At 38.0% G+C, this 20470-nt stretch overlaps 1 protein-coding gene across 1 annotated transcript in view; it reads left to right on the top strand.

Annotated features, from left to right (window-relative positions):
* FAT1 (FAT atypical cadherin 1) overlaps positions 1-16131 on the top strand; it is a gene marked incomplete at its 5' end in the record, with an annotated part of 102434 nt that extends 86303 nt beyond the window's left edge. Inside the window, 9 exons of the mRNA XM_081999421.1 lie at positions 3848-4649; positions 5581-5712; positions 5825-5982; positions 6580-7042; positions 7586-7739; positions 7985-8095; positions 8301-8932; positions 9181-9318; positions 14837-16131. Coding sequence (XP_081855547.1) covers positions 3848-4649; positions 5581-5712; positions 5825-5982; positions 6580-7042; positions 7586-7739; positions 7985-8095; positions 8301-8932; positions 9181-9318; positions 14837-15462 — 3216 coding nt within the window. The 3' untranslated portion in view covers positions 15463-16131. The remainder of the gene's footprint in view (positions 1-3847; positions 4650-5580; positions 5713-5824; positions 5983-6579; positions 7043-7585; positions 7740-7984; positions 8096-8300; positions 8933-9180; positions 9319-14836) is intronic.
* Positions 16132-20470: the final 4339 nt, after the last annotated feature.

Genomic DNA, 20470 nt, shown 5'->3' with positions numbered 1-20470 from the left:
TGCTGCTATGGCTTTGACCCTTGAAGCTATGGGCTGGACTACACTGATATGATGGAAACATGGATATTGAAAGTTGCACATCATGGCAGTACTGGGATTTTTTTTCTTTAATGCCACATTCTTTTTCCAATGGCGATTGAAAGCATCTTTTTTTTTTAAGTGTGGAAAACCAGGTCAGTGGAACTTTGTTGTAACACTGAACCTTGCAGTGCAGTACTTGGAGATCTCAATTTTGCAGTAGAAGACAAGGCGTAAAACTAAAAAATGACCCTGAAATGCAATAATATATGCCTACTTTTGCAATTGTTGTGCAAAAAGACCAGACCATGTCCAAAAATCCATTAACGTAGCTAAGTTGTCCAAACTACTTTTTTGTAACCTAATGTAGGAAAAATTCAAACAAATTTTTTTCATTTTATCCAGTCCTTTTTAATTCAGTTATAAATTAAGCAGCTGTGAACAGGGGACTTAAAATTGGTAGGCTAAAAATAGCTGGCCTTAATTCTTAAACTTCATTTCCAGATTCATATTTTAAGAAAAATTCTTACTTTTATTTTTACATGAAGAATTTCTTTCAATCTCCAAATTATACTCTCAGGTAATAATTGCAGACAATTTCTGAGTAAACATGCACTTGCAGAGTTTTAGAGCAGTACTGTGTGCGTCCGTGTACACTGAATTCTGTCCACATTGGGATAATAATCATGATGTATTTACACAAATTCTATCTCTTTTCTTTGGGGAAGGAAAAAAAAGTTCACATAGGTACTGTCATTTGCTGGTTGAGTCACTAAAATACGTTATCAGGAGCCATCAGTATAAGAACCAGCATAGATAAAGGTTCCACTTCAGTGTAGTTTACTTTAGGGTTTAAGAATTGAGATTAAAAAGGGGGCAGGGAGGTATATCATTCCTCTGTTAGCCATTTTTTTCTCAATAGTGATCTGCCAATTAATGGTGGGACAGATTAGCCTTCAAGGTACCTAAGTGATGGCTCTGGCCTTCCTCAGGTACATGAGTCCAAAACAGCAGTTGAGCTGGGCTTTGTCACACTTGCCTAATAGTCTTTCCAAGTTCTATACCAATTCCCCAAAGTCATCTTTTTGTTTAGGGAAGAAGAAGCAGCAGTGTTTTTCCTGTATTTGCAATCAGTGTAATACAAGATTCTTATGTTATATTTTGTATTTTCTCTAAGGAGTAACTAATTTCTACTTATTTTGCTTCTAAAATATATTCTTATGAATGCATGCACAGGCAATTATGTCTGTTCTGCATAGACTGTTAGTGTCTTTGTCACATTTCACGATTTAGCTGTACCTTTAGCCCTTCCTAATGTGCCTGACTTTTCTTAAGCATGAGGTGCCTATCTAACACCTTCCTCTGGGTGGAGTAACGCAATTCTTTCATTTCCAAGCCACTTCCTAGGCTGTAGGATGCTTGTAAACAGCCTGTCAGTACTTCAGCTATCTTCTATTTAGCACAGCACTTGAAAAGTGCCTTTTTTTCTAGGGAATGAATAAGGGCTATTTTAATGGCATCCAATAGCTAAACAAGTGTCTTAAAACAAATGTACTCATTTAGAACAAAGGCTTCTCAGAAATTGTAAATCATTAAAGCAGGCTATACTAATATAGTAGTAGTAGTAGTACCCAATCTCAATATTTTGGACCTGTCTAATCCCTTGATTTACAAGTTCCTTGCCTGGATTCTGGAAATATGTCACTGTCTTTTAATTGCCATTTGTCATCTTATACTATGATAGCTTTTTTTTTAAATAGATACAGTGCTATAATATGCTATTATCTTCTCCTTAGTGAGTCACTGTACATGAGTATGAAGGCATCTAAGACTAAAACTTAAAACTAGCATTTCCATATCACAAGACTTCAGTTCCAATGGTACACACAAAAATAGATACATGACTTTTCATTTAAAAGAAAGATTTTTCAAAGGCTGTAGGAAGGCATCTTCTCAGGTTTACACTGTCTTTAATCTATGCACTTTAATCTTGCAGCTCACAAGTTAATGGCTGTGTACAATCTCTTGATGCTTTTTTAAATTTTTTAACTGACCTTCACTGGTGTGCTTTTCGGTATTGACAGCTTTCACTTTATTTGCTCTCTGGATGGATTGCTGAGGCAGAGGGCTTATGTTACAGGCATACTTTAATTGGAAAAAGAACAAACAACAACAACAACAAACTTAACATGAGCTTTTCTTTTACTTCTGTGGTTTTAATAGAAATAAGGATTTTTTTTCCCCAACATCCACCTACGTCTGCATGCCACTCACATTTGCTTTCCCTCTCTCCAAAGGAAATAGATTATCCATTAACAAATGTCTCACAGCATTAGTGTGTGAAATCTTCAGCTATGAGTCATACAGTCCTTCGTGCCACACTCTGAAGTCTATAATTTAAAACCACAGCAGATTTTTAAATATCTGCACTATTGAAAAATCATTTCTCCTGGGGCTCTTCTTTCCTACTTGCTGTCCATTTGTTAGAATTTTGCCTGCCTGTTTGTTTTAATCCCTTTCTTGTTTCCCTTTGGCATTTCTCCTGTAGCTAAACTGCCTGCCTTGTCTTGTTTCCAGGCAGAAACCTAGGCAAAACAAAACTTCGCCAACTTACGCTCACTCCCTCTCTCTCTCTCTCTCTCATTACTTATGTTTGGGTAACTACAGGGCAAGTTTCTAGCCATGCCTGTCTTTTGGAGTTAACAGATGAAGACATGTAGTTCTATGAGACATGCATTACATTTTAAAAATGTTGCAATTATGTTCACATCTACAGATAATCTTGTGCCTGGAGTTTTTCCTCTTTTGCTTAAATTTCTATGAAAAATCAAAAGCAGCTTCTCTGCATAGATCTTCAAAGTGTACCAACTACCTGTAGTCATTATAAAACTACTGTAAACTCTTTTGAACAATGCAGGTATATCTTTTACCTTCTGAGTGCTGTCTATCCATCCCTTCTGTCCCTTCACACCTCTCCAATTCCTCTTTGCCCATTCCTTTAGTCTCACTTTCAGTAACTGGGAGAGAGCTCTGTGAAAAAAGTAGATGGGAAACAAGAACTGAGAAATAAAAAGTAAACCCAAGGGAATGCTCTTTTCTCACTTTTCTACTTTTTTTTTTGTCCCCTCTTCATACAATGACAACGTATGCCTTTCTCAAAAGGGGAGGAGGACAAGGGACATGATGTTTAAAAAAGCTTTAAAATTTAATTAGGCAGATTCTGTTAAAGATAATTACTTTAATTGTCTGAAGCAAATAGCACTATGAGTGCATTTTTTTCCTCTCCATGATCACAAATCATAAAAGACAACATAATTAATTGTAACTTTTGACATTGTATTCTTTTCTTTTTGAAGTACTGTTTGGCATACTGCATTTAGATTGTCAAGACCAGCTCCTAATAACTGTGGTGAAGCATGCTGTTAATTTCTAGTGCAAGACTCATTTCAAGTTCGTCATGTGTTTCCATGTTTGAAATAAAAAAGCTTCAAAGCACCATCTGCTGTCTGAAATCAGCTACTGTGCATTTCCTCTGTGTTTGCTAGAAGTGTTAGTAGCTTCCTGGCATTTCCAGGTATTAAGAGCACCGTAGCCTTTTACTCTTGGAAGAAGTGAAAACCTGCTTGTGTGTGCCTGCTTGTATAAGCTTTTTAAATTTTCAATAATAACTTTTATGTCAGGAGGTGTGCTATGAAATTTTCATAAAGCATTTTCCTGTAGGGACTTTTTTTTTTGGTAGAAAAATACAAGTCTACAGTATACAGTACAAATATCTGCAGTAGAATTTGAGATAAAGCAACAATCTAACTCTATCCTCATCTTCCTTTAGGTGGCAGATAATGGAAAACCACCGTTGTCATCTTTGACTTACATTGATATTAGAGTTATTGAGGAAAGCATTTATTCTCCAGCAATTCTGCCTCTAGAAATCTTTATCACAGCCTTCGGGGAAGAATATTCAGGTGGTGTTATTGGAAAAATTCATGCAACCGATCAAGATGTTTACGATACTTTGACATACAGTCTGGACCCCAAAATGGAATCCTTGTTCTCAGTTTCCAGTACTGGTGGCAAAATAATAGCACATAAAAGGTTAGATGTAGGACAGTACCTCCTAAATGTCACTGTTACAGATGGAAAATTTACAACTGCAGCTGATATTACTGTACACATCAGACAAATCACACAAGATTTACTAAATCACAGCATTGCAATACGCTTTGCAAACCTTGCCCCTGAAGAATTCATTGGTGATTACTGGCGCAATTTCCAGAGAGCTTTAAGAAACATCTTGGGTGTGAGGAGAAATGACATCCACATTGTTAGTTTGCAGCCTTCTGATCCTCCTTCAAATCTTGACGTCCTCCTGAATATTGAAAAGTCTGGTAACTCTCAGCACCCCATGAGAATTTTGCTCCACAAGATAAACTCTTCTGTGCCTGACCTAGAGGAAATTTTAGGTGTCCGGATAATTGATGTTTTCCATAAGCTTTGTGCAGGCCTAGACTGTCCTTTGAAATTTTGTGAAGAAAAAGTAACAGTGGATGAGAACATCATGTCAACCCACAGCACAGCCAGGTTGAGTTTTGTCACTCCCCGTCATCACAGAACAGCAGTTTGTCTTTGTAAAGGTAAGAAGAGCAATAAGGAAAACAGTATCCTTGAAAAGATTGTTCTGGTTTTGAACAGTCGTAATCTACAGGGGAAAATTTATATTACAGGACAAGATTAAGAATGCCCTGTAACTCTCACTGCAACATTTGCTTAATTGTGTTCAGAGTAGGAGTAATTCTTTCGTGTCTTGTTACCTCATTTAATTTAAGAGTTTACATAATATAAGCTTATGGGAAGGGATTTTTTTTTTTTTTTTTGGTATAGTTACACCTTCATTTTCCATTTTATGAAACAAATTCCTTTTTTTGTTGCCTGTTGTAAATTGCCTGCCATTTTCAGTCTTGTATGCATGAAGTTTAGTTCTTGCAAAGCACCTGAGTACTTCCTGGTTTCTGTTCAGAGGAACAGCCCACACAATTTCCAGACTTGGCTGGGAATGGCAGGGTGAACTGGGAAATGAATATTCATTAAGATACATACAAGTATACAGATTTATAACAGAAGATTAATTTGTCTTTAGCTCTGAGGAAAACAACATTGCTTTTTAAAATGACAACTTAATGTTGCTGGGTGAACTTACACATCTTAAGTAAATATTTAAAGCCTGTTTCTTTTCTATCTCAAGTACAGACACATTATTCTCCTGCTGTCCACAGCCCACTCTGTCCATGGTACATGATAGTAATGGTAAACCTTAAACCACCACACAAGTTTCCAAATTTTACCAATTGAATTGTTTGAGTAATCAAGATAACTATGACCATCAGACACTATGTATACCAGTTGTATAGTCTGTATTTGTGCCAGTCATGTCCCATAACTGTTACTTCACTGCCTTGTCTGATAGGAATATCATTTGGGTTGCCTTCAGCTACTGTACTTAAGTGTCCCTTTTCACAAAATACCATTAGCACCAATAGAAGAGAAATAATGTATTTCATTTTACAGAAGGGAAATGCCCCCTGGTGAACAGTGTGTGTGAAGGAAACCCATGCCCCGAAGGTACCGAGTGTTTAGGAGATCCAAAGGAAGGAAAATACACCTGTGTTTGCCAAGACAGCCAAGCTGGACAGTGTCCTGGTAAGAAATTAACTCAAAATCTCTGCATAAAACTGTGTTACTTCCCAAACACAAATTTGATTCCAATCCTGTGTTAATACATTTTATGCTTTTCTGTATTCCTAAGCATCAGCTGGCTCTGCTGTGACATTTACTGGGAGCAGCTATGTGAAATACCGTCTCATGGAAAATGAGAACAAAGAGGAAATGAAGCTGACAATGAGACTTAGAACCTACTCTGCTCATGCAGTTGTTATGTATGCTCGAGGAACAGACTACAGCATCTTAGAGGTATATTAAAATCTCCTAGTGCATATCTCCTCTTTTCTTCTTACCGTCTTCTTACTATTTTTTGTGCCAAATTAAAAGATTGAATCATAACATCTCTGTAGAGTTGTTATAATTGAGAATTGCCTTCAAGGTAGAGTGTGCTATACATTCAGGTGACAAACTTGTACAGAATTTTTTTAATGTGTAAAAGGAATTCATTTTCTTTAATGTTTTAAAAATAAACCAAAATTTTTAAAAACTGGAATTATCTATTTTAAGTAACTTTAAATTTATTTGCTTATAATACTCATTAAGTCCATACAGAAAAAGTCACTTAAGGCACAAGATGAAAGATCTTGAAGTATTGTAATCTTTTGAGGATGATCTGTGACCTCTTTACTAGAGAAGAAAATGTACAAAGCATGCATTTTAATTAAAAGAACCATATAAAATGTATCACAATCACTGCAACTGTTGGAATACAATGTTGTTAAACTGCCTTTTATGAACATCACCATCATCCTGTCGCTCCAGCAAACATAAACTCTTATAGGCATCAATATTTTATACCCTTAAAGCGTGCAGACCTTTTGTTGATGTTGTGGCTTTCCTCTTTAGATTCACCATGGAAGGCTGCAATATAAATTTGATTGTGGCAGTGGACCTGGGATTGTCTCCGTTCAGAGCATTCAGATTAATGATGGCCAGTGGCATTCAGTATCTCTTGAAGTGGACGGAAATTATGCAAGACTGGTTCTGGATAGGGTGCATACTGCGTCTGGTACTGCTCCTGGTACACTTAGGACACTAAACCTAGATAATCACGTGTTTTTTGGTGGTCATATTCGGCAGCAAGGTACAAGACATGGTAGAAGTCCTCAGGTTAGCAATGGTTTCAGAGGCTGTATGGATTCTATTGTACTTAATGGACAAGAGCTTCCCCTAAACAGTAAGCCACGAAATTATGCACACATGGAAGAATCTGTAGATGTGACTCCTGGATGCTTACTGACTACCACAGAAGGTTGTTCAAGCAGCCCATGTCAGAATGGAGGCATCTGCAATGCACTGTCAAATGGAGGTAAGCTGTGCTGTATTCTTCTGCTGTTAGTGTTCAAAACTGCTTTTCCACTTCCCTGCCTTGAATGGCAAAATAACTTTGTGAATAATTCGTGCTTTTCCAGAGAGTTGTAGAAGGCTGTGTAGTTGAGGTTGTTGAGCAGGTAGGAGGGCTGTGTCTGCATGTGTTCTAGATTCAACTCCTAGAGATATGAAATAGACAAAGTCCATCAGACAAAGTGTCTGATTAATATTCTGTGTCAAGACCTGAGGTCTGTCTTCTTACCTGCCTACCTTAGAGTTTCCTCTAAAAATTCTGAAATTGTGTCAAGCTTGAGTTTTGTGAGAGAAATGGAAGTTACCCTTCAGTCATATTCAAGAAGAACCTTACTGTTAGACTTTCATTCATCTTTTAACACAAATATTTCTATTTCTTCCCATCCTCTCTCTCTTTGAACAGGTAGGTGGGCAGGGAGGATTTTATCTTAAATCTGTAGCTGAGCAGGATTTTGTCTAAAATGCAGTAAAGCCACATGTCTTTCAAAAAGACTGTATTTGATTTCAGGTTACTACTGCAAGTGTGCACCTTTGTTTATGGGAACTCACTGTGATGTAAGTGTCAACCCCTGTGCTTCCAACCCCTGCCTGTATGGTGGTACTTGCATCCCAGTCAGTGATGATTTTATCTGCCAGTGCCGAGGACAATACACAGGCCAAAGGTATGTTTGTATGGTTTATTGTACCAATTAACCCCTTAGGGAATAAGCTATAAATGTAACACTTTTTCCGTTTCCTTTTTTATCTGTTTCCTACTTAAAGCTCTTTGAAACCCTCTGGAGGTAGTTGAAGCTAATGCCAGCCCCTATGTTACAGCCCTGAATCCCACACTATATACTCACTTGCAGTAAGGTAATGGTTCATTCATGCTTTCCCCCCCACCCCTTTTTTTTGTTTGCTTTTGCAGGTGCCAGTTGGGTCCATATTGCAAAGACAATCCTTGTAAAAACAGTGGCAAGTGTATTGACAGTTTGGATGGCCCTGTTTGTGAGTGTGAAGCAGGCTTTCGTGGAGAAAGGTAGGTAGTGTTCCACATATATTGAGTTTTTAACTGTTACTTAACAATTAACAGTTCAAATTAGTTGAAATCTGAAATGTTGCTAAAATAGCAAATTGCCTGGTAGTGTACAGTACTGTATATCTAGAATTGTTGAGAACAAGGAGACTACAACAAAGACTTCTGGTGTAAACTAACCATCATTTCTCTGCTCCCTTTCTGGTAGGTGCCTCACTGATATTGATGAATGCATAGAAAACCCGTGTCTTAATGGTGCCCTTTGTGAGAATACTTATGGTTCATATCACTGCAACTGTAGCCGTGGATTTGGAGGAAAACACTGCACAGACATTGTTCTTAACAAATACGTTTCAACATCTTGGAACATTAGTTTAGCTGAAGTGATTGGGATTATTGTTTTCATCGCAGGAACATTCTTGTTAGTTGTGATTTTTGTTGTTTGCCGCAAAGTGATTAGTAGAAAGAAGAAGCACCAGCCAGAACCTGAAGACAAGCAACTGGGAGCTACAACAGCTTTCTTGCAAAGACCTTATTTTGATGCAAAATTGAATAAGAACATCTATTCTGACATCCCACCACAGGTTCCTGTTCGTCCCATTTCGTACACTCCAAGCATTCCGAGTGACTCCAGGAACAATCTTGACAGGAATTCTTTTGAGGGGTCTGCTATCCCCGAGCACCCCGAGTTTAGTACTTTTAACCCAGATTCTGTACACGGTCACCGGAAAGCTGTAGCTGTTTGTAGTGTAGCACCAAATTTGCCACCTCCACCTCCCTCTAACTCTCCTTCAGACAGCGATTCAATACAGAAACCCAGCTGGGATTTTGACTATGACAGTAAGAAATGTTCTTATTTTATTACTTTTCTGTTACAGCTGTGTAGCGGTGCCATTTCAATATGAGTGCAAGGTCTCTGTCTATGCCTGTTAGGGTACAAAAGGCTTTATGACTTCACTGGGTTTTGAGTCTGATCGGGCTTCATGCTTTATTAAGTTTTGTAAAAATGTGTGCATCTCAGCCTTAAACTTTATTAGCAGATTCTAGATTAAAGAGTCAATAGTCTCACTTGAAACTTTTTCTTTCAGCTAAAGTAGTAGATCTTGACCCCTGCCTTTCAAAAAAGCCTCTGGATGAAAAGAACTCCCATCCTTATAGTGCTAGAGAAAGCATGTCTGAAGTCCAGTCTCTCAGCTCCTTCCAGTCTGAATCATGTGATGACAATGGTATGTAAAATACAATCATTCTGTATTGCTGCTTACATTCATTTGTTCTGTCTTTGCATCTGTATCTCTTAGTATCAACAGTACTTACATATATCAAATATATATTAAATAATAGCTTATTTAATATATATCTGTATTTACTTATGCTAATACCCAGATATGTTGATTTTTTAAAGTATTTTGCCTATCTTACACCTTGTGTTAATTACCTTAAAATTATATATAATCATTCTGTTAGAATATTAACAGCGAAAATGCAGCACAAGGTGTTCAGAGCCTTGTGTTTAAAAGGTGTTAAGAGAGTGAGAAACTTTTCTAGGTAATTGTTAGTTATCACCTTATACAAGGATACAGTAAATTTAAAAAATGGCCTCGGCACAAATACAACATTCACTTGACGTTCAGCTCTCAGTAAAAAGCTTTCTGGTGTTACAGTTTCATTTGTTTCCTTCTCTTTTTCTTGCTGCGACCTCAGCTCCCATATGGATCAGATCAGTTCTGAGTGAGAGCAGAGTTTAAGGGACTGCTTGTAAGTTTGATTACTTTAGTAATGAAGGAAGCTGCACAAAAAGAAATTTTGTTATAGTAGAACAGTATATTTGGCTTTCACCATGATTAAAATAAATACATTAAAAATTTTCAAACATTGAAAAAAGCCAATACAAAAATACAAATATTTTTATCACAACTCCAGTCCTTCAAAACATAATCAACATCTGTATTGTGGGGTTTATTATTATTATTAATTGGAAGTCTTTTACTTTTCCATTGTGATGACAGATGCTTTTACAGTTGATATGAATGCATCTATGTATTCAGAAACTAATTCAGACTAATTGGACAAAGCCACAGTTGTCTTACAACTTAATTCACTAAGTTAAGGTATTTTGACTCTTTATTCCAATTTCTGCTTTTGTCTCTGTATGGTAAAAAGAATTTTAAATTCCTTTAGCTTAGGAGTAAAGAACATTCTGCTTCTCAACGAAGTTGAGTGATTTGTTCTTAACAGCATGAAAAGAAACATCTGTGTTAATGATTGGTGAAAGTAAAATGGTATGCTTGCAGTACTCATCACTTTATCAGTAGACCTGATATCAATTTTCTTCCTGTGGTATTAAGTGTTGTGCAGTATATGTTGTTCTCCCTTCCTCTCCATCCCATATATTTCATATACTTACTCACATTTCTTGTCATGTATTGATTACTCATTAATACATCATTTTAAGAGAAATAGCTGTAGCATCATAGATATTGTTCCTTCCTTCCTTTTTGGTAGACTTTGAATTTATTACTTTGAAATTTAATCCCTGAGCCATGCAAACAAATTGCATGTGCTTACCCCATCCTACCCTTTAAGAGTAAATCCTTCTCCCTTCCAAAAGTATCTTGGCAAAGGGAAGACATAAAAAATACATTCATTTTGGTTGTTTTTAAATAAGAATGTCACAACCTGAATATGGTACTCCTACTGTGATACCATTATTCACACGCAACTTAAGTAGGCCAGCAGCAGAAGTTTGCACTAGATATTTTTTGTATTCTAGCATTTTAGTGAAAATTTCTTCCCCTGGTCTTCCATTGAGGGGGAAAAAATGTAGTTTGCAGTCCAAAAAGGGAAGCTTAATGCAATAGTCTTAATTCATCCAACACAAGCCTTTAGAAATGCCTAGTTTATTGCTATCTAGATGAAATATTATGCAAATTGTATGTTTAGGCAACATTTCAGAAATTCTGACAAAACTAAAGCAGCTATGTGCTCATGTAGAATTTGCTTCAGTAGTTACAAGTACTTTTCCATGTTTATCAAGAATAAAATTCATGTTTAGAGATGTATTTTATGTATTAGATGCAACTGCTTTCTAGATTGAGAGTAAATTTATATCTACACCAATAATGTTGCTCTGTAAGATAGTAATGAACTGCAATTCTACAGTGGTTTTTTTGTATATTTGTATGCTGCTTAAAGTGATACTAACTATAGGTTTGTTTTAATTTGCTCCTTTTATACCTTTTACAAGCTTCCGTAGTGACTGTAATACACCTTGTCAATGCTGTTGTTGACTCGGTGGAAAAAGAAGGTATATACATGTTTTCATATTTATTTACTGCTTTGGCAGAATAATGCACGTTTGTCTTCTAGTAATGTAGTCCTAGCAGATGGGAGTTATAAAATATTATTTACTTAGACTTGATGATAAGTTTTAGTAAAGGATATATTTATATTGTATATTTTCATGTGTATGCTGTAGCTACCCTGTGGACAGGTTTCAAAGTGTGATTTCTTGGAAAAAAAAGTATTGGCATAAAAAGATCTTGGTGCATACTCTCTTCTGAAAATATTTGCACTAAAGCTCCCAGCAGAGCATCCCGCATCAAAGGCGGTTACATACACTACTGTAGATGAAAAAGCAGCAGCCCTCACTTCCTTTTCTTTTCCCACCCACATCTGTTGGCACCTTGTCCAGCTGAGCAGAATGGGAGTAGTCTGACACCAGTACTCCCTTCCCTGGTTGTCAGATCAGTCACGCCAGCAGAAAAAACTGATCTCTAGTATGCAGTTGAGGTATACAGGTGTATGCATCCTCATCAGTTTAAGTAGTTACTACCCAGCCTTACATCAGTATCTAAAAGGTATGTTTGTGTGTACATTATTTGGAAGTTAGAAAGAGGCAAAGCAGACAATTAATGGAATTTTATTTCCTTTCTGCTAACATTTAAGAAATGACCACTCTGGAAACCACAAACTCTTTACAAAATAACAGTAGTAGAAAGGAGCCAGTGAGTCTACACAAATGCTGTTTTCTTAATTGACTTTAAAATTCTTAAAGTTCTGGTAATATGCAAATAATTCACTCCATGGCCATTAGTCTGCAGAGATTATTTTGGAAATAACATCCACAGTGTATGTTTCCTATTTCTTAATACAGAGTAGGAAACCCTACTTTTTTATTAAGTCCTACTTAAAATGAAGCCATTCTAAAAACATAAACTTAATTATAGTAGCTAAAGATTGTGTTGGGTTTGTTATTTGAAGTACATCCGGTCTAATGTATGCACACACAAAAAAGTAGACAAGTGCAAAGATTTCTAATTACATGAGAGTATTTCATGAATGTGTACCTATAGGCCAGAGTCCTCAGTGCTAAAAAACTGTGGGGTACTTATGAAAGGGAGAATTATAAGACAAGAGGCAAAATATTTAATAACTTATTCAGATTTTCTACTGTTAATAAGCATTCCTCCTTTCAAAGCATCTCGGGTAAAGAGTTCTGCTTTTGAGCATGCTCAGGAGGATGCCAGTCTGAGCAGTAGAGATCCTTGCTGAAGTCTTCAGCAAGGTCAAGTTTGGGACAGATGGTCTTTTCCTTTAGTCTCCCCAAGTGGTTCTGTCCAACAGGTATTCTGGAAGCATCAACTGTATGTAGCTAGGCTCATCCTAGGACAGTTATAGGCCTGCGTTCTCTGCACTGCTCCTCAGGAAAGGTGGTAGCAACATGTAAATCAACAATGCTGAGTGAAAGAGGAAATATAGCTCCAGTCTTGCAGATTGTCACCTAGAAAGATGGCACATCAGGTTCTAGTTTGTGTTTCTGTATTTTATGTAAAAGGGTCTTTGCCTCAGAAGAGGAGGTAAATTACCCATTCTTGGTAAAAGTGCTCTAAATCATAAGGCCACACACAGTCTGCTTGCTGGCTTTAGTTTTGCACCCAGTTTCCCTAGAAAAAAATGGAGAATGTCATTTTCTAAGTAGACTAGTGGTCAGAACCTTCTCCTGGAGCTGAGGCCAGAGATTTTTAAGAGTCTCAGATCTCAGACTGATACTTCTTTTAGTGTGGACAGTGTTTTTCTTGTCTGGACTAGTCAAGCTCAAAAAAAGGACACTCCCTCTCCTCCAAGTCAAGCTCTGTCCCTCTTAGTCTTTCAACAACAGATAACAGCATCAATTATTAGGAGAAGATTCCAGTATTAGGATAGGCATTGCCTGTCCTTACACACCTGAACAGGGACTATAGATTCCTATAGGGAGGAAGGTTTAAAATTTGTCAGCTAACATGGGACAGTTCTCTGCTGAGTGCGAGTTGTTGGGATTGCTGTTACAAAGGGAGGCAGGTCTCCCAGTGCATGGAAGCTAGATACCGAAGGGAGAGTTCCCATCTTTGCATGAGATACTTGAAAGTGTAAGTGCTAATAAATGCAGCCCTGTGTCAGAAAACAAGGGGGGATACATGGGGAGAAAAAAATCAGACCAAGTTTTGTTACCCGTTTTAGCAGAAGTCCTAAATCTACTGATATGAGGATTTTGGCAAACGGCAGATTTTGCCACTACACAGCTGTGCCCCAGGTGGGCTGTACATTAATTCAGTAGCTATGCTGCAGTTCAAGCCTAACAAAGAAGGAACCCAGGAGATAAAAAAATGCCAACTTTAGTACTGCTAAGTAAACTGGACAAAAGCAGCATGATCATAGTGACAGTCATTGTTTGTCTGCACATTGGTTCCACTATTTGATTCCTAACTACAGATGTTTTCTCCTTTTTCTTCTCATTCTGCCACCTAAAGAATCTTTTGCTGTTCCTGACCTCAGCAATTCAAGAGGTGACTTCTGCATGCAGTTCATTGATGTTCACCAAAATACTTCTGTTAATACTTGGTTTTAACACAGACTTACTGTCAGTTGCTTGCTGTGCATTTGTCTGCAGTGATTATTCTTTACTAGATTTGTACCTTATTACAATTCTGTATTGTTTCCCTTTTTGGTGTTCAGATGAAAAAAAGAATTTTTAATGAGATTAGGCTTACATCTAGTTTCCAGAAGATGAATACAAACTTATTCAAGGGGAGTTTGCAAGAGAGGATCAAGTTTAGTCATTTATGCATGATTAATCTTGATTTTTCCTGTTTTGTTCTTGTATTTGAATGTGGAATGTCTTTACTAATAGTCAAAGATTTTTATCAGAGGTGTGGCAGCTTCTGTAGAGCTAACAGCATTTTTGTGAAATTAACTTCACAATTCAGTTAAAGTATCCAGACCATTTAAAGTAACTTTACCCCTTACCAATTAGAAATTACTTCTTTTATGTCAGAAAAGCATGGTTTATATAAGCTTAAGAAAAAGTGGGCAGCTGTTATCACCCTAAATGTAATTACTCAAATAATTAAGAATTTAGCTGCACCAGGGAGGCTGTTGGTTCTTTGCTATCCAGTGAACAATTTTATACCATTATATATTATGACAGCATGTTCCATAGGTGACCTACAGCTCTTCCCATGTTGGGTGAGATGCCTGAGAAAATGTAAAAGTTCAAGTGTGAATGACACAATATCTAATGCATGGCATAATGTAAAGTTGTGTTGTGTTGAATGTCTTGTGGAACCAGGGCAAACTGCTCTCTAATTAACAAGTAGTGTCCTAATCACAGTGATTGCATTGTCTTAATACACGTGTTGACTTTGCAGTTCAGACTGACTTGAAGACAAGATACTAATACTACTTTTTTTTTTTAAATTAACTTTTCAGGTTATCACTGGGATACATCAGACTGGATGCCAAGTGTTCAGTTGCCAGGTATCCAAGAGTATCCAAATTACGAAGTGGTTGAGGAATCAGCTCCCCTCTACACAGATCCAAACGCCATTGATACAGACTATTACCCTGGCGGTTATGACATAGAAAGTGATTTTCCACCTCCACCTGATGACTTCCCTGCACCTGATGAGCTTCCACCATTACCACCTGAATACAGTGACCAGTTTGAGTCAATACAGCCACCCAGAGACATGCCAGCCATAGGTAGTTTGGGTTCTTCTACAAGAAGCAGGCAGAGATTTAATCTTAATCAGTACCTTCCCCATCACTATCCTGCAGACATGTCAGAACCACAGACCACAGCCAGTGGTGTCAACAACAGTTACAGAGAACCTTATGCTCCTTACACATTAGGGTACAATAGAGACTTTGAAGCACCCACTGTAGACAACATGTCCATGTCTGTGTATGCTTCCACAGCTTCATGCTCTGATGTGTCAGCATGCTGTGAAATGGAGTCTGAAGTCATGATGAGTGACTATGAGAGTGGAGATGATGGTCACTTTGAAGATGTGAAAATTCCCCCACTTGATTCCCAGCAACATACAGAAGTCTGACACGCTCAACAAAAGTGCCTGGACTCTAACAAACTTTATCAACTCTAGAACAACTTTGAAGAGCTTTTTTCTTTTTTTTCTTTTTCCTAGCCACAGTGAATGCTTTTGTTTCAGTGAGCTAAACTGGCATGGCAGCATTGGATCATGCAGTTCATTTCACTAAATCAGCCTCCTATTTCCATTTCCTGACCTACTGTAATTGGACAGTTCTGAGATTTCCATTGGCTGTGCCATTTCTGACCATCCTTTTTGTACTTTCTATGTTAAAAAATCACATACCACTTTTCCATGTTAGCATGATGCATATATTTATATAGTTCTAATGCAATTAATTTTCTCCTACTTTTTGTAAATTTTATGTACAGTTTTGATTTTAATAGTTTTAACTAGATTTTGTAGATATTTTGTGAATTTGTTTTCCACTGAAACAAGTGGTGTTAGTGTGCCATTAAAAACTAGCACCCTGACTTATAATCAGGGCATCACTGTATGTATTCCCCTGAAAGCTAAGGTTTGACATTTCATTATAAAAAACTAAACATTCACACAATTCCTATTGTACATAGGTTAGGTCTGCTATTTTTCTGGGTCAGCTACATGGAAATGTCTTAAATGGGTTGCTGTATTTTAGAACTGTAACCATTTTTTCCCTTCTTGGAAAGTGTGTTGGGGACCTTCTACATACCAGTTTAGAACCAAAACCACCATGACACAGTTTTTATAGTGTCTGTATATTTGTGATCCAATGGTCTTGTAAAGGTTTTTACTGAAAATTACCATTAGCCAGTCTTTCTTACTGACAATAAATTATTAATAAAATACTTTAGCTTTGCTCTGTGTATCTCTATTATATAATATACAATTGACAAAGCATTCAGTGCAGCATTTTTAAGTCTGTATATGTTTTGTACTGTATTAAGTTACTTGCTCCAAGCAACACATTTTCCTCTCCTCAGAACTCAAACTGCAGCTATGTTAGAGGTGCTCACTAGATGGCAGTGTGTGTCTACTTAATGGTGTTTTAAAAAGTAATCGGGCCAGTATGAATAAAGATTGATGGGTATCAAACTTCAGTAGCCTTCTCAGTAGTTTGCATTTTTCTTTAAACATATTATATCAGCTATGTAGATTACTGAGTATTTTTTCTGGACTCCAGAAAATATACACAGGAAAAAAACCCTAAGCTCTTTAAGAGAAACAGCTTTAATGACATGAATAGTTATTTTCATGAATAGTTGTCCCTAGATTGTGCACTTGCATGCTGAAATTTCTGAGTTTGTGATAAATACATCAGGGTTTTTATGCAATTATATTTCAGTTGCAGTTTCTTGCATTAAGTTCACACTAGAAGTTTACCTTAAAGAAGTCAAGACAGGATAGAGTTTGTCTGTATATTATCCAGCTGCTTTTCTAAGTGGGCAAGAACAAGTTCTCTAGCATAAATTTGCCCTGATGTATATGCTAAAGGAAGATTATAATTGTCTTCTGCCTTTTGCATGAGGGACAATTTTAAGTTCAGAACAGATTTCCTAGCACATAGTGAATTTTTAGTATAGCCTGCAATCCTTTCAGATCTACTGCCATTTTTTTTTTTTTTACTGTCTCAAAATTCTGTAGCCAGGAAAGGTACAATAGTGGATTCTCTCAGGCACAAGAGCTAAGCCTAGGCCTTCCACCATCTGGGGGAACAGGGTACTGCATTTGTATTTGGAGCACTATTTACGCAAAATACAGAAAAACTCCCAGCCTGGCAGCTGTATAACAGAAAAAAAGAGATGCATTACAGGACAGAGCCAAGAGCCACAACACAGCCATTCCTCAGTGTTAGCTTGCCCAGATACAGGTAATATCATCACACTGTATGTAAAAAGGCTGAAGTCAATGGGTTTGAAAACATGTTCTGGCTGTAAGCTGCACTATTAATCCTGATAATGAAAAGAGCATTTTGTAACATTGGACCCAGTGTTAGCGTTTTCTTATTTAACAGCTCTAAAAGAACCTTGCAGAACTGCAAGTAGATGGTATGATGCACTTTACAGCAGTTAGGATCACTGCTTAAGGTCCCTCTTCAGCTATGAAGGTGAAGCATAGTGGCAGTTCTGCTCAAGATTTCTTAACTTCTGCTTCTCAGTAGGAATAACCCTCTGAAATCAGGAAGACACTGCACAGACTTACATAATTTCTCAGTTGATAAGGTCTCCCAGTAAAGACTAAAGCCTGCCCTATAAATCCATTTTCTTAAGCTACTAGTTTACAGCAGAAAGGTCTGAAAACAAGTTTTTAGAATTGAGAAGTGTAAAGGACAGGAATATCAACACTGAAGTACTTTTTTCATAGTACTGTGAACTGAAGGCTAATGCAGAACATAATGCTGAAAAGGAACAATGTCTCACTACTCTGCAAAGAGACTTCAAGTCAGCTTAAGAAAACCTTATGTTGAAAGTATCAGAATATCCTTTTTCTTCACAAGAGCTGTGCTGCTAGGCAACATGCAACATCTAGGTTATACTTCACAGCAGAAGAGGGCATCATAGCAGTCACTTTATGGAAATAACAGGCAGTTTCAACTCCACAACAGCTTTGCAGTGAGTGAGTAAAGCAAGACCCTGTTAAACAAACGCTCCCTTTGTACAAGTACCAGGGGCTATTATCACCTAATTCAAGTCCGGTAAGTGCAATTAAACCTGTTTTCCCACACAGAGCTACAACAATACACAAGACCAAGATGGTGACATTTTTAACCCAATTAAAACACTGACACAGCAGAGCATTGCTGTTTTGGACTACTATTGTGTCAGACATTCAAAAGCATCAGCCAGATGATTTATTTTATGAGCCAAATATTTTGAAATAGGGAATTTCAATGAAGTCATACATTCAAATCCTCATCGTTGCTGTTAGTGTTTTACCTAACTCGTTATACAGATTGTAAAGTAGCTAAAGAGAAATACAAACTTAATCTCTCAGCTTTTGAGTAGTTGGCCTAGCCATATTAAAAGGTCTTAAAGCAATACTCTGAATCACAGAACAGTTGAGATTGGAAGGCATCTCTTGACTATTTGCAAAGATGAAGACTAAAACCTCTCTGTGCAACCTATTCCCATGTTCATCTGTCCTCACATTAAGAGTTTTATGTTCAGATGTAGTTTCAGTTTGTGCCCATTGCTTCCTGTCCTGCCACAGGGCACCACAGATAGAGCCTGTCTCTATCTTCTTTACATCTTCTCACCAGGTGTTTATAAACATAATGAAGTTCCCCACTGAGCCTTCTCTTTTCCAGACTGAACAGTCTCAGTTCTCTCAGCCTCTCATAGAATCATAGAATCCTTTGGGTTGGAAGGGACCTTTAAAGGCCATCTAGTCCAACCTCCCTGCAACGAGCAGGGACATCTTCACCTCCATCAGGTTGCTCAGAGGTCTGTCCAACCTGACCTAGAATATTTCCTCATATGAAAGAGGCTCCAGTCCCATAATGATCTTGCTGGCCCTTTGCTGGACTCTAGTTAACTCCCTGTCTTTGTTGTACAGCAGATTGTGAAAGTGATTTTTTTTTTTTCCCTACTTTAAAATACTTACAGGTAGTAGAATTCAAAGTTTTACTGAGCAGATTTGAGTCAAACTCATTGCTGCTCTGTCCAATCTACGTTTTATTTGCAGTCTATGAAATGTCATTTTGCCTTGGAGCAAAGGACAGACTGCAATTCTACCCTATTAATGATGTTTGAGGTAGAAACAACATACAATTCTATAAAACTTCTTTCAGTAAATATTTAACACTCACATCTGGTCTGAGGACTCCAGGATAGAGGCATACACTTACAAGAAGGAACATGACTAGAGAGTGCCAGGTTTTGGCCCCTCCTCCAAGAATATTTACTCAGAATATTTTATCGCTGTTCACTGCTCAACCCATTGCCTCCACAAAACAAGTATGGTCACAAGCAACCAAGTCCAAGGAGTTCCTGCACTGCCCAGGGGATACAAATCTGAATCCACTCAAGCCAAAGAAGGTATTAAATCAGTCTAACTGCAAGACACAAGACCCACCCTTTTTTGGGGGTAGAGGTAGAAGGAGGAATCACAGAATCACTAGGTTGGAAAGGACCTTCAAGATCATCAAGTCCAACCATTAATCCAGCACCACCATGTCCCCTAAACCATGTCCTGAAGCACCACATCCACACATTTTTTGAACACTTCCAGAGATGGTGATTCCACCACCTCCCTGGGCAGCCTGTTCCAATGCCTGACCACCCTCTCACTGAAGAAATTTTTCCTAATATCCAATCTAAACCTCCCCTGGCGCAACTTGAGGCCATTTCCTCTTGTCCTATCACTAGTTACTTGGGAGAAGAGACCGACACCCTCATCGCCACAACCCCCTTTCAGGTAGTTGTAGGGAGCGATAAGGTCTCCCCTCAGCCTCCTCCAGACTAAACAACCCCAGTTCCCTCAGCCACTCCTCATAAGACTTGTGCTCCAGACCCCTCACCAGCTTCGTTGCCCTTCTTTGGACACGCTCCAGCACCTCAGCATCCTTCTTGTAGTGTGCACCACCTCCACCTTGTATCTACCTGTAAAGCCCTTGAAGACAGTTGCAGGGATTAGTTTGTGCTCTGTCAGAGGTCATGACTAACACCTGTCTGCAGAGAGAGACCAGTGCTGAACAGGTGCAGTTCACCAAAGTACCTAGGATGACTCCTGCTTTTGTATTCACAAGCTCCATCCAGATCACAGCCCTGCACACTAAGCAGCAGCTGCTAATTGCCACACCAAGGTACCTGAAGCCTCCTCACAAGGAGTATATGCACTTCACAGCGGAGCTCTGCACACACTCCACATACACAAAAGTCAGACAGCCAGGAGTTGGCTGCCTCAGTTTCTTTTCTTATCTCAGCCATTTAATGCTAAAAAATTGGCAAATCAAGCCTACAGAAGCCTTCGTGAAAATACTGACAAGATGAAGTCCCCATTAAACCAAGCACGCTGAAGCAGATGTTAATTTTGT

The sequence above is a fragment of the Phaethon aethereus genome, assembly GCF_964289735.1.
Source record: "Phaethon aethereus genome assembly, chromosome: 4".
In the NCBI taxonomy this organism is placed as follows: Eukaryota; Metazoa; Chordata; class Aves; order Phaethontiformes; family Phaethontidae; genus Phaethon; species Phaethon aethereus.
The sequence above is the reverse complement of the archived record's forward strand: the minus strand, read 5'-3'. Positions and strand labels throughout refer to the sequence as shown.